The 14,404-nt window shown below is 42.5% G+C and overlaps 1 protein-coding gene across 1 annotated transcript in view; it reads right to left on the bottom strand.

Annotated features, from left to right (window-relative positions):
• ABCA9 (ATP binding cassette subfamily A member 9) overlaps positions 1-14,404 on the bottom strand; it is a 72,628-nt gene that overhangs the window by 6,606 nt on the left and 51,618 nt on the right. The window contains exons 26-37 of the mRNA XM_084750082.1: positions 13,431-13,550; positions 11,526-11,594; positions 10,804-10,895; positions 8,927-9,047; positions 7,673-7,790; positions 6,516-6,607; positions 3,559-3,719; positions 2,121-2,196; positions 1,953-2,047; positions 1,264-1,383; positions 928-1,068; positions 142-221 (exon numbers count right to left, since the gene is read on the bottom strand). Of these exons, the coding sequence (XP_084606208.1) occupies positions 142-221; positions 928-1,068; positions 1,264-1,383; positions 1,953-2,047; positions 2,121-2,196; positions 3,559-3,719; positions 6,516-6,607; positions 7,673-7,790; positions 8,927-9,047; positions 10,804-10,895; positions 11,526-11,594; positions 13,431-13,550 (1,285 nt within the window). The remainder of the gene's footprint in view (positions 1-141; positions 222-927; positions 1,069-1,263; positions 1,384-1,952; positions 2,048-2,120; positions 2,197-3,558; positions 3,720-6,515; positions 6,608-7,672; positions 7,791-8,926; positions 9,048-10,803; positions 10,896-11,525; positions 11,595-13,430; positions 13,551-14,404) is intronic.

A 14,404-nucleotide genomic window follows, 5' to 3' on the forward strand; every position in this document is an offset into this window, starting at 1 on the left:
GAGAAGCCAAATCACTGCTTGTCAGGAAGCACTGGATTAGATGTCTCAGCAATTCATTGTGTATCGTGAACGTTACGTTAATTTTGGAGCTGGCTTATATTTTTATGGCTTTTGGAGTATTATTTCTAAACATTCACTTACGTCTCTCCAATTCGAAGAAAGCCTGTGATAGAGGTCGTACGTCCTCAAGAGGCAACTTATAGGCCATTAGAAAGGAGTACCTGTAAAGAGGAGAAGGGGGCGAACTCTGTGATGAGTACAAGTCTGAATGCAAACACCCATCTTATCAGCAATTTGCATAAATAACATACATCTTATGACTTGGAGACAACTGTACTTCAAGTGCTCTTTGATCAACCAAGATGTGAGTCTATGAGGAGAAAGACTAGGACACAAGGGAAGAAATAAGTGGCATGATGATGATGCCTTGGGAAGGGAGGACCCAAGACTGCTCTTCCATCTTAAGAAGAAGAGGATGGCTAAGTAGACCCTGCTGGTTATTTGGTATTGCTTAATCTACCCGAGCCTCGAGCACCATGCCTCACACAGATGCTGAGGGACAGCATTCGGGGGACCCTGATGACTGTGTAGTACCACCACTGAGCTCTATCGGGGCATCTCCTTTAATATGAATGGTTTGACCCTCTGGCAAGGGTTGCTGAGGTAGTATAAGCACAAACATAGACTAGTCACTGGCGCACTTCAGAGCCACACAAATGCTAATTCCCTCACAAGAGCCAGCCTCCAGCGAGGAGTTTATTGTATTAGCTTGCCTGTGGCAGCCCTTGGAACAGAGGCTGTCTCTTAGTCGTGAAGGTACTCATATTTACTAAAGTTAAAAACAATGAAAAGATAGAACTTTCACTTCTCATTATTCTTTTTAAAAAAACTCCAAAAATAAAGACTAAAATAATACATATGCCTTACCTTTCCTGCCGAGCAGCCTGGGGGAAGAGCCTCATGATCTCCATGTTGAGGGGCTCCACCTGTGCAGGGGTCTTCACCTTCATCTCCAGCAGGTAATCTTTGCCAAATTTACTTTTCAGATGTTGGATAGAACCAATACATCTGGAGAGAGATATGAGGAAGCTAAAGTCAAACAGGGCAAGAAGTTATCTATGGTTAGTACAATTCAGCATCTGGATGCTAGGGCCAGGGGCAGGCAGAAAGTGGCACAGACTTTCCAGCTCCTCACAGCGGACAGTGTTTATTCATTATATAAGGCGATGTGCGGGGTCAATGGCAGGCCTGAAAGGTACTCACCTCAGCCTCCCGGATACCATGATGGCCACGCGGTCACACACAGCCTCCGCCTCTGCCATGTAATGGGTGGTCAGGAGGACACCCTTCTCAGTGTTTGTAACAGTGGCCCGGATTGCCTGCCTAGAGTTAGGTCGAGGAGAATAAATAAGTTTTGGCTAAAACGTATAACTTGGAAATTATTTAGGGCTGAACACTGGGGAAAAGGTTGCTCTCTCAGAAATGCTGAGCATCAGGAGAATTAATGAGAAGGCAAAAGGGAGAAAGTGAGCACTTATTAGAATATGGGATAATCATAAAATATACTGCAATAACACAACATGATTGATTTTAGAAATTTTATAAAGTAATTAACATACTGAGGATTCAGGTTTTTGTTTTAGTGTCAATGACCATGTTGTTGTTATTGCAGAAGGATTTGAAAATTAATAATTGGGTGAACCAGCTATGCCCTATGCATATTCAGAAGATCTGAAAGGACAAAATTATTACAATGGGTGTAAATTCCTTAGATGAAAGAAATGACTTTTTTTTTAAAAAAAAAAAGTATTGGTCAGATATGAAATTGCATACTTTTTCTGTTAGTGTTGCTTTTCCTGATAATGGATGAATGTCTTTAAGTAAACTATATTGAAAGTCAATTTTTTACGAGATCGAAAAAATCCACACCAGTGTTGCTGCTGAGATCTCACCACATTTGCTGCTGCCCTTCAGGGTCCATCCCGGTGGACGGCTCATCCAGAAGCACCACAGATGGGTTCCCCAGGATGCTCAGCAAGAAGCACAGCTGCAACAAGAGGGACAAGCTGTCTGTCATCAGCCTCCAGGATGCAGAGTGGCATCCTGGACCTTTTACATACCTTTCTCTTCATTCCCTCTGATAGGGTCTTTACCAGGGCCTTCAACTGGTCCTGCAGTTTGAATGCATTCACCAACCTGAGAAACACACGAGTCTATCTTCATTACACACGAGGAGGAGGCAATGCAGCAAGCAAGTCTGAACAATACTATAGTGGTGAGAGTTTTTAAAAAAAAAATCATCAGAGGGGTCACAAATTTGATACCCCTGAAGTTATTGCTAATGTTTAGACAGTTTGATAACCAAACGTTCATGTGATTCCTAGGTGGTGATGTCAGGACACAGTGCGGGTCGTTAAAAGCTATAGAGACTGGGGAAAAGTCCTGAGAGCAGCAGTTCCCAAGCTGTGGGGTCATGACCCCTGTGGAGGTCACATGTCAGATAATCAAATTACGATTCATGTAGTAGTAGCAAAACTACAGTGTAAAGTAGCAACAAAATAATTTAGAGTTGGTGGTCACTGTAACATGATGGTCTAAGCAACAGGAAGGTTGCGAACTGTAGAGTGACTGTCTTGTGTATTGTATAGATGTAATGTCTGTCAGTAATAAATCTGATGACCTGTAGTTTAGGCAGGAAATAGAAGGTGGGTCATCTGGTAGGAAAAAAAGGATTCTGTGAGAGAGCCAGCTGTGTGGGAGATTTGCTAGCAAATGTGAGGAAGACAGACACATGGGACCTGAGCACATTTAATCATCCACATGACAGAATTAAGAATAGACTAAATGGGTTATTTTAAGTTATGAACTAGCCAGAGAAAAGTTGAGCTATATGGCCTAGGTATTTTACAAATATATTTTGAGTCTCAGGAGTCTTTACTCCAGGAGCTTGGGGACAGAAGGAAAAACCACCTGCAAGAAAGAAGCAATGCTCTAGAGCAACAGAGCTGTGTTTTGCAGAAAGGATTGTCTCTCTTTAGTTTTCTGCCTGGTCATATCACCTCTCGTGCTCATCACAATCCTGCACTGACATCATTGCTATTCGAGCCTTACCAGACACTAGGCAAAAGGCTGACATCTTGAACTTTCACCTGAAAACTGAGTTAAATAAGTAAACCTCTTTCCTTCAAATGCATCCAGACTCGTGAATTTCATTAGAACAACATAAAGCTGGCTAATACTGATTTTTTTTTAGCCCTTTTTGGTCATCACACTCCAGTATTTCCAGCATTCTTTTCCACGTTTCCCCACCATGATGTACTCATCCCACTGGCAGATAAGCTCAATAAACATTTTCTTCTAAAAAATAGAAAGAAAATCTGTAAACTTCTCTCTCTAGGCTTAAATTGAGAGAAATCAACCATGAACGAGGTTCTAGATGACCAAGTCTCTCACAAGCAAGGACTCACCAGTTACAAGCTCCTGACTTTAGTTTTGTGTGAACACCACTAATAGGATACCACCCCCTGAGCAGGAAATGAGTGTGGCTTTTCCAAGTACCGCGTAATGTTGTCCAAGGCATCCTTTTTCTTCAGCCCTTTCACAGCAGCATACACCTCCAGGTGGTCCTTCACTGTCATCATGGGCCACAGCACATTCTCCTGAGGGCAGCACCCCATGAACCCAAGGGCAGCCCCTTCACCACTCCCTTTCAAAAATACCTACACACAAAAAATTTTTTTCTCAGATTCTGTCCAAAACTGCATATGTATGTGCATGTAAGTGATACTGATGATATTCTCCTCATGCACATGGGCACTGAAAGCTAATAGTAAAAATACAATCACTGGAACATGACCATGTCATAATGACAACACCAGTTGACATGCCAAGCCAGATAGGGGAAAGTCTACATGGTTCTAAAATCCAGATAAAGAGCTACATCTTGTCAATGGTTGCTGTTGAGAGAGGAAGAATCCATTTCCTCCAGGGATATGCTCCCTCATGGGTTGTCTAAACATAAGTGGTCTGGACACATGTTCATGTGAACAATGCTAAACAGACTCAATAGTTGTATGTATGTGTGTATGTATTTATATATGTACATATGTGTGTGCGCATACATGTGCGCGCATGTGTGTGTGTGTGTGTGTGTGTGTGTGTATGTATACATGTAGCAATAATAATTAAAGAAGAGACCATGAGTTTGGGGAGTAGGGGTGGAATGTTGAAAAAGTTGGAGAGGTAGGGGAAGGGGCAGACATAATGTGCATGCCATTCTCATGTATGAAGTTCACACAGAAACATCATTAAAGACTTAAATGATCACTTAGCTCTGGGGGAATGATGACTTTCTCAATATTTAGAAATACTTAAATATTCCACATTGTTATATCTTAGCATTATAGTTTAGACTTTATGACTAAATCCAGTACTGCAGTTCAAGTTAATATGGCCTGTACGTGGTCTATTACTTGAGTTCTCGCATTGATACGAACGTTCAGAACAATGGTTCTCGTTAAGCATTCTGTTTCCCCCAGAGGTCAGTGGTTTCCAGTGAAGGCAATCCTCCTCTCAGGGCTCATCTCACACTTTCTGGAGACACAGATATTTGCTTGTCAAAAGTGTTTATATCTGTGGTGGAAAGGATACCACTGGCATCTAGTGGGTAGGAGGCATAAATGCTATTAAGTAGCCTACTATACACATTTACTCAATCCACAACGCCATTAATTCTCAAGCTGAGCAGCCCTGAAGAGATGAATAAAGAAAAAGTCCCTTAGCAATATATCTACCACATGAAAGACAATAAAATGATACTATCTATTATTTTGATGAGATCAGCACTGTGCTGTATATGCCAGCGTGCTGGAGCCCAAGCATTTAATAAATCTTATTAGAATATCCATTAAAACCCTTACAGTTAGCTGTGTCCCTATTAGATATGCAAACCTAATGCAACCATGGGCTTAGAAACTTGCACAAAGGTCACAGAAGGTCAACTTGGGACCTGAAAATAGGATCAACTTAGAACCTAAGCCATTAACCTTGACTCTCTGTTATTATCTCTCCTTGGCACAAAAGAGGGGATAAAGTTAACTCTGCCATGCATAACTTTCATTCCAGAGAGAAAACAGAAAATAAATAAATTGAAACATACGTAGACTGATTACACTCTCTTTGTGGTGCCTTCTTGAAAATGCATGCATCTAATATATAACTTAGTAAAGTGATGAGCACAGGCAATAAATGGCCCTTTGAGCAAGTAGAACTTAGAGTGATCCTAAGGAGGCAGCCAAGCACCTGGAGATTGCTCTTTCCACTGGGAGATCAAGCCCACATAGCCCACATACTCTACAGTGAGAGCACAAAAAGCCAACCCAAGAGGCAGAGGTCGGGGGGGGGGCAGTTGGCACAGCCTTCACTGTGCTAAGCCATCTGCAGCCATGGTAGAGTTTGGACCACCTATGGTAAGAGTCTGTAACCAGGAGGATGCTTTCATTTGCATTTTTCAAGGACTGCTCCAGTGGCTGCATCAGGTAAGACTGGAAACAAGAAGGCAGTTCATGAAGCTTCTCTAGCAATCAGTACCATGTACAGCAATCCTGCATTGATCGTTCCTCTGATCTTAGCCTCAGATCAAATGGCAACACTATTTTCCTCTGAAGTTGTAACCCGTTGGTTTCTGTCTGTCATCTTATCTAACTTGGCCTAGAAGAGTGCAACTTATGTACATTTTAATATTTTATCCTAGACTATGGGTGATTGTTTTGCTTGTCTCTAATACCTGTCATCTTGGGAAATTCTAGACCTCCTGCACAGCACCAGGTTGTGCACGGAGACTACCCATACATCCCCAGTAGCACCCGATGCTGCCAGCATCTCTCCTGTCACTGGAGACACTGTCCCACCATCTGGCCAGGATGTGTCTCAGTTATTACAAAAAAAATTTTACTGGCTGTCGTCTTTGCAAAGACAGCTGTGGCCTCTTGTTACACAAGTGGCACACAGTATTGAGTTACAGCATGGAGCCAGAGAATAGTTTTGAAATATGGAGCTTTGTGACTGGAGCCACATTAGCAAGGCTTGTTGAGATCTTAACAGTGGACAGTGGTCTTCAGCATATTACTAGATGAGACAATTCAGTTTACCAAGTTCTTGGGAAAAATAATAAAGCAATGGTCTCTTCCTTGAAAATACGCATGAGTGTGTGTGTGCGCATGTATGCGTGTGTGTGTGTGTATGTGTGTGTGTGTTTGTATCATGCTTTATGTTTGTATTACATAATCTTTATTAATATTTCTATTCTCTACTCAGTCAATGGCACTATACGGATATTAACCCTCCTCTAATTATTTTTTGCACTAAGTATAAAGCAATTTAATCAATCATCTTTAATGCATGTCACTATAGTTGATTAAAGACCACCAATGTATTTTTAGCTTGCTATGGATGACCACTGCAAAACATTAGATCTATTCAGCATTATGGAACGCGTTTCTGTGTGTATGACTGACCTGACCTGCAGTTGGCATCGTGTCTCCCGTTATCATGCTGATGGTTGTACTTTTACCGGCTCCATTGTGTCCTAAGAGCCCTAGAACTTCGCCTGAAAGAAACAGGCATACTCAAGAACACGCAAATGCCTTTAAAAATAAAGCTAAATATAATTTGCAGACTCTCCCTGTGGAGAGAGTACACAAAATGAACTAGATACATTATTTCAGTCTCTGACTCTGTCTGTCTCTGTCTCCGTCCCTGGCTCTTTCCCTCCCTCCCTCCCTCCCTCCCTCTCTCCCTCCCTCTCTCCCTCCCCTCCACCTCTCTCTCTCTCTCTCTCTCTCTCTCTCTCTCTCTCTCTCTCTCTCTCTCTCTCTCTCTCTCTCTCACACACACACACACACACACACACACACAAACAACACGTCATTACTAGTTTCATCTTATAGAGGAGAAATTAAAGGAGGAGTATTAAAGAACGCAGATAATTTGCCTAAGGTAAGTTAAGAGACTGAAGTAGAATTCCAAAGAACACTCACTTCAGTTTCTCAAAACTTCCATAACTAACACCATTATTTTAACCTGAGATAGGTTCTTACTACATAGTCCAGACTGCACTGGGACTCATGTGTGCAGCCCAGGCTGGCCTTGAACTTGTTACAATATTCTTGCTATAGCCTTCCGTTCTGATGTGATAGGCACGAATTGTTAAACCTAGCTACCACAAACTGCTTGTTAAGAATGAAAGATACACTCCTGTGACTCTGTTAGTCCTAGCTATCGTGACCATTTTTACTTTAACCCAATGCCAGAACTTAGAACGTACCATCAGTAAAATGTTTGCCCAGCATGCATACGGCTGTGGGTTTTACGCAAAATACCAAAAGTAAATAAATATTTAATAATAAAGTAAAATGTATGTTATCTTTTTTTTTTACCTCTTTTAGTAGGATTTAAGAGAAAGACCATAACACTGTCTTCCTTTGCAAAGAAAAACTGTTGTATCAACACTGAGACTTATTGAAAGGCACAGCCTGACCCCACTCAGTGAGCCAGCTGCCTCTCAGCGCTCACCAGCCAACAGTTGATCCCCATCCCAGACCTCATGGCCCCTTAGAAAGATCCAGTCTTCTGAGCCCACAGGAGCTCTACGGGTAGAACTGTGGATCCCAACCTTTTCTAACACAGAAGGAAATGTTCCTCATGGCAATCTTTTTCTTCGTTTTGGAAAAGCATTTTTTCTTTTTGCCTGTATATTCCTTCCGCAGACAGCTAGCAACAATGACCGGTTTCTGTGAAAAGACATGAATATCAGTGTAGCATTCTTGTTCTCCACTGACGGACTGCCTCACAACTCTTCCACCAGGCCTTTCATGGTATAGAATGACCAGAAAACCACTCCTGCCACAAACTGCTATTTTCTTTTTGTTTGTTTGTTTGTTTGTTTGTTTTTTGAGACAGGGTTTCTCTGTGTATCCCTGGCTGTCCTGGACTTGCTTTGTAGACCAGGCTGGCCTTTAACTCACAGTGATCCGCCTGCCTCTGCCTTCCGAGTGCTGGGATTAAAGGTGTGCGCCACCACACCCAGCCTCAAACTGAGATTTTCAGATGAACCATCCCAAGTCCCTCTATGGGAATTTGGTTAGCAGTGCTGTGTGTGATTTGGGGCTTACCATGCTACAGACAGTGGGATGAGGCCACTCACATAAACCAATATTTGTTAACACACACATACATATGCATACCAAAACATCTAGACAGGCATACACACACACACACACACACACACACACACACACACACGTGTGCACATACATGTGCATGCACAGGTACAGACACAGGCACAAGAGAACTCTATTCTGAATTGTTTACAACCAGCTTAATTTGGATTATAAAAGCTGGGGCTAAAGAGATAGTGGTTAAAGGTACTTGCTGCTCTTGCAGAGCACTGGGTTTGGTTCTCAACACTCACATGAAGTGGCTCAGAACTGCCTAGAACTCCAGTTCTATGGGGACTCTGATGCCCTCATCTATCCTCTAGCATTTATGGGCATCTGTATAAAATGATGTACATGGCACATACATATACTCAGGCACACACACACGTACACATAAAATACAAAACAAATCTTTAAGAGAAACTCATTAAAATCTTAAATTTTCCAACGTTTACCTGTATTTATCAAACTGTGACTGAAATAAATTGACAAGTTGTGTGTGTGTGTGTGTGTGCACGCGCGCGTGCGCGTGCTCACGTGTGTGTTTTCCCTCTGCTTTCATAGTTTGTGGGCACTGCATACCTATTGACAGCAAGTAACTAACTATTAGAACAAGAGAAATCTCCCAGGACTTTAAAAGAATTAAGATGGGAATGCTTCTTGTTTTTCTGTCAGAAACATTTGAGGAAGAATATTTTTACAAGCTCTACCTCGTCCATCTGTAGGGTCGTCACGGCACCTGCTGTCCTCATTCTTTCCAGGTGAACATCTTCATCCTCTTCTCCAGGCTCCTCTGGGTTTGGAAAAGCTCTAGAGCTTACTGGGGAAATTCTAAAACCAACACAGAGTGTTAAAGTTATCAGTCATTGAAATGGTTAGAAACGGGACACAACTGCATCCTTCTCCTCTATTGTGTACCTTTCAAATGCCCTGCTTTCTCTCATCAACTTCTCAAAGGATGCTGCTATTATTCAGTCTTGATTTTTCATAAATATAGTTCTCTTAGTTTTTTTTTATGACATTTCCCCCTTTAACTGGCAAAGCTGGTCTCCTCACTCTGCGCTGAGAGGCTGCTGCACACCTCTCCCACCTTCCTTGCATAGAATCATGAGGTGAACCACTTCTGCTGTGCCCTCTGTCCAGGGATTTTAAGGCAGCTTTCATTGAGGAAAGAGTTAGAAATTGATTTGGGATATATTTCATAATTCCAAAAGTTTCATAAGAACGGAGTGCCAGAGCACATGAAATTAGGGACATATCTGTTGATCCAGGGTGTGTGATCAACATCCAATGTCCATTCAGTTACCTCATGTGTTACCTCTTAGCAATGTGTCAGTCAGTCCTTCCACCTGCTGCTATCCAAAAAGACCTTCAGTCAGCCGTAACAGAGCCAGCTGATTCTTTCCTTCACTCCCCTGGATCACCTCAGTTACTATGCTTGCTTGGTTTCCCTAAAACACAATGTCCTCTTGTCACTCTCTTTCATAACACTTAGGTTTGAATTTGATTTTTATTTTGCGGGGGAAAAGCTAGGTGTGTGTGGTGGTGGTTTGAGTGAGAGTGGCCTCCGTGGTCTCAGACATGTGAATGCTTAGTCAGCAGATAGTGGAACTGTTTTGGAAGGGTTAAGAGGTGTGGTCTTGTTGGAGTAGGTGTGTCACCAGGGGTGGGCTTTAAGAGTTCCAAAGCCCATGCCAGGATCAGCCTACCTCTCCATCTCCCTGCCTGCTGCCTGTGCATCGGGATGTAAAGCTCTCAGCGACTGCTCCAGTGCCATGCCGAGCTGCTTCCTGCCATGATAGCTGTGGACTAACCCTCTAAAACTGTAAGCAAAGCCCCAATTAAGTGCTTCCTTTTATAAGAGCTGCCTTAGGAATGGTTTCTTCAAAGGAATAGGAGAGTGAATAAGACAGTGTGTAAAGCATCTTGTGTATTGGTTGCTCATGAAGTAATTTTCAATACCTTCCTCATAATTCCCTATTTCAGTATGTTCCAATATCCAGCTTCATTTATTTTCTTTTATACTCCAATATAAGCTTTTAACTTTGTCCTAGCTGTCTTCTTAAGTCTGTGGGGGAAAGGCCACGCCTCTCAACCTTGGCCTTACTGCTCATGTTTATTTCCTTCTTGGACTGTCAACATCTACTCAGTTGGTCATTTGTATTTATCTGTTCTTTTAAAGATACTATCTCAGCTGGGCACAGTGGCACACAAGGCAGAGGCAGGTGGATCTCTGTGAGTTTGAGGCCAGCTTGGTCTACAAAAACAAGTCCAGGACAGCGAAGGCTATACAGAGAAACCTTGTCTTGAAAAAACCAAACCAAATGAAACCAAAACAAAACAAAAAAAAACCTCTCTTGTATTTAACTCAAGTGTACCAGTAAAATATCCATCTCTCATAATTTAGGGTTTTGTATGTGCTAATGTTGCTTTTACTACTAGGCTGAATTACAATAATTTTACCTGCAACACAGACCCTTACAAAGAATTATGAACTCTCCCTACCCAAAACTAATTCATGCATATTAAAATGTCTAAAGAATAAAGATTAAATGAAACATGAAATTCTGTTTGAAATGCTCTCAACCTGAACACAGGGTCCACTCTCAGTGACTTCTTCCTGATGTACTTTTCCAGACATCGAAGAACAAAAAGGAAAAGGAAAAAATGGAGGTAAGGCTAGGAACAGAAATAGAAAACCAAAATTAGCCTCATCATAAAAACAAGTGTTTTCATACTGGAGTTAATTTAGTGAGACTGACCATCTACAAAATGACATTTGATAACATTCTCACAAAGGTGAAGACAATCTATTTGATATTGTATGAATAGCTCTGTTGTTATTGAAAAAAGAAAAAAATATAAGCATACTAATAATGGTCCAGGGAGAAGGCTCAGTTGGTAAAGATGCGTGCTGCCAAGCCTGATGACCTAAATTCAATCCCTGGGCCCCACATGGTGGAATGGGAAAAATGACTCCCACGCGCTGACTTCTACAAGCATGCTATAACATGCACTCCCAAACAAACAAACAAGCAAACAAATAAGTAAATGAGGAAAGATATCAGCATAGTAGTAATGAGTATATACAAGTATTCATGCTGTTTAGAGTTTGGCTCCATGCTTGTCATCAGATGATCAGTGTCATGTTAGTAGTTTGGATTTAAAGGTGTGTGTGTGTGTGTGTGTGTGTGTGTTCATATTCCCAAAATGTACACACATTTTTTAATTTGTTGAGACTCAAAGAAGCTCAAGTTGTACAGATATGTCTCCCAACGCAAAAACATTACGAAGGAAATACCATCTTACTATCAGCAGTGCCAGAAGTGAGACACGAGACTCTGACTCTCCTGAGACATCCGAGGAGCCATAAGAAATCTGCAAAACAAGAAGACATGGTCAAGTGCACGTTCCTCTGCTCGCGGTTTGTCCTGTTTGTAATAACCTCTAACGTAGCCTGGGAATCCATCAGGTAAAGTCTTTCTGAGGGTGAGTATGCTTTCCTTGTTCCTCAGTGTTTGCACGAACTTAAGCTTGTCCTTGGGCCAGGATACTAGATACTGTTCTGTGAAACACTGGGGGTGAGGGTGGGGGTTGGAGCAGGGTTGTGGGCAGTGCTGGCCGGGCCTGCTGAAGACACAGTTGTGCTCACCCGAGCCTCTGTTCTTATGTCCCCGTGCCTCCTCTCTACTCTCCCCTAGGGACCCTTTATACATATCGTTCCTATCTCCTAGCGTCCACTTTTGGCAATAATTATGACAATTCCCCCAAAACAGACAAAATTCTTCATATGGAGAATTGTACACATGTCCCATTAGATGTCAAAAGAGGGGCGGCTCATTTCATCACGAGTAGAGGGTAATGGACCAATCTTATTTCTTGAGCTACGTTCACCAAGAGATATTTCTGGATCCTTTACTTCTCGCTTTTGCTTATTCCGCTTGAAAAGTGAGTTCTGCCAATCCTACTGATTCAGTCCCGGAAATTATTTTTCACATATTTCCCTCTGTTCTTGAAATGCTAATTCTTCCTTGAACACGTCATACACAGTTAATGGCTGTGGTTCTTTTTGTTGTTGTTGTTTGTTTGTTTTTCGAGACAGGGTTTCTCTGTGTATCCTTGGCTGTCCTGGACTCACTTTTTAGACCAGGCTGGCCTCGAACTCACAGCGATCCTCCTGCTTCTGCCTCCCGAGTGCTGGGATTAAAGGCGCATGCGCCACCGCGCCCGGCTAACCTCTCCACTTGTACAATGCGTGCTGATGGGTTTTCATTCAGCTTCTCGGAGTTTACTCCGCAGACAATGCTTTTCTCTCTTTCTATAAGGAATTTCATATGTCACATGAGCTAAGTATGACACTTCTTTTGAAAAACGGATAGAAAATATCTACCACCCTCCTGCTTCACCTTGACAGAAATGCATAGGCATGCTCGCCTATAGGCATGCATGTTCGCCCCTCGCTCTCTCTACTAGGCTCGGTTAGTAAACCAGATGCTTTCATCAGAATCAACACTGTCAGTGTCACCAGTGACATTCATGTCTGTCGGCAGAATGGTCTTTTCCCAGTCGTCATCTTTCTGGACCACCCAGTAGCATTCAGTGGTTTAAGTGCTCATATAGAAACACCCTTGGAACCTGACACTTGGCTGCCGAGGCTGAGTTTCTGGAAGGGGATCCTGCACTCAGAGGCCAGCCAGCCGTTTCTCTGGCTCCTAGTCACCCTGATTTACTGACTCTTCTTCTCTCCAAACCTCTTAATTTTGGAGTTCAAAGTCAAGCTTCTGCCTCTCTTCTTATTTCACCTTCTATTTCCTGTGTGGCTTACATTACTCGGTTATGTTGACGCCACTGACACTCATAAACTGATGACTCTCGGCCAGTCTGCTGTGTTCTCAATCTCCCATAGACTAAATGTCAGATCTGTATATCCAACTGCCTGCTGAGTGCCTTTTCTCATCTATCAGAAGCCTTAAACCTAGCACGCCCTAACCTGCACAGAAGAGGCGTGTCTCCTGCGCCTCCTGGTAGGTTCCCTGGAACAAAGGCTATAAAATGCTGCTCCTCTGGAGTTTCCTTTGGCCTTCATAAGCTAGAGCAGCAGGGCTTCTCAACTCAAAATGAACGTGGCCAGACTCTGCACAGCCAGGGGACTGACTGGCTTTCCTCGGTGCCTATGCACTTTGATGGTGGTCGGAGGAGAAGGAAGTTACTTACCTCGGAAAAAATGAATAAAGAGCCAGGCAATGTGAAGGGAGGTATTAAAAGGGTACAGAACAGCAGTCTTAGAAAGTCATCCAAATCCATGTCAACAGTAAGTAGGGCGAAAATGGTGACCTGAAACGACAGCACAGCATGGTGTCACTAAAGCACAGTGGCATGAATCGAAGCTTATTTTTTAAAGAGAACAGGAATTCGTTTCATCAGTTCCTGTTACACATCTCTGTCTCATTCTATATAGCATTGCCATTGTATTTTTCCTCTGCATCACAAACTATGTCATAATTTTTATTGGAAGGCAATGTATAAAGCTCAGATTTTTATGATGACATTTTTGGTTGTTCATTTCTATACATCTTAGTTTTTTCACTTCAGTGTCAGTCTTGCATGTGAGGAGAATGTAATCTTGCCTTAATCTGGGCCCAAGGTGAAAACAGCCTTGGGATGCTTGACCCCACTGAGACTTTGTCTCTACAAACAGAAACACATCTTAGTATAGACTCAGAGGAAGAAAGGGTTAGCCCAAGACAAAAGACAGGGGCCAGTGACCATCAATGGGAGGAGGGACCAGGAGAGCAAGAGAACAGAGCTTCCTGCCCATGGCAGGGCGGCACAGTGTGGGGAGTTTAAGGATTGGTGGTCCATGAGTGGTGCGGCTTCTGCTGTAGAACAGATGATCTGCAGCACTCCTGAGAATTACACCAGGGGAGTTGCCCCACAGAACTGACACCCAGAAAGTTTCATTCTTGTTCTCCTTAATCTCCTTTCTCTCCTACGTACAGTAGCCGGGTTGTAAGGGAGGTATATGCTTTTAATAAATTCCTAGTAAAGTAAAATCCTTAAGGAATTGGAACCAACACTTGCATATGTTTTTAAGTCTACGCATACTCGCTATCAATTTTCACAGCTTCGCTTAATCAAGGCTCCATCACTAAGCTACCGACCCAGTGATAGTCTCTTATCTGTAAAAT

The sequence above is a fragment of the Acomys minous genome, assembly GCF_964271855.1.
Source record: "Acomys minous genome assembly, chromosome: 12".
NCBI classification, from domain to species: Eukaryota; Metazoa; Chordata; class Mammalia; order Rodentia; family Muridae; genus Acomys; species Acomys minous.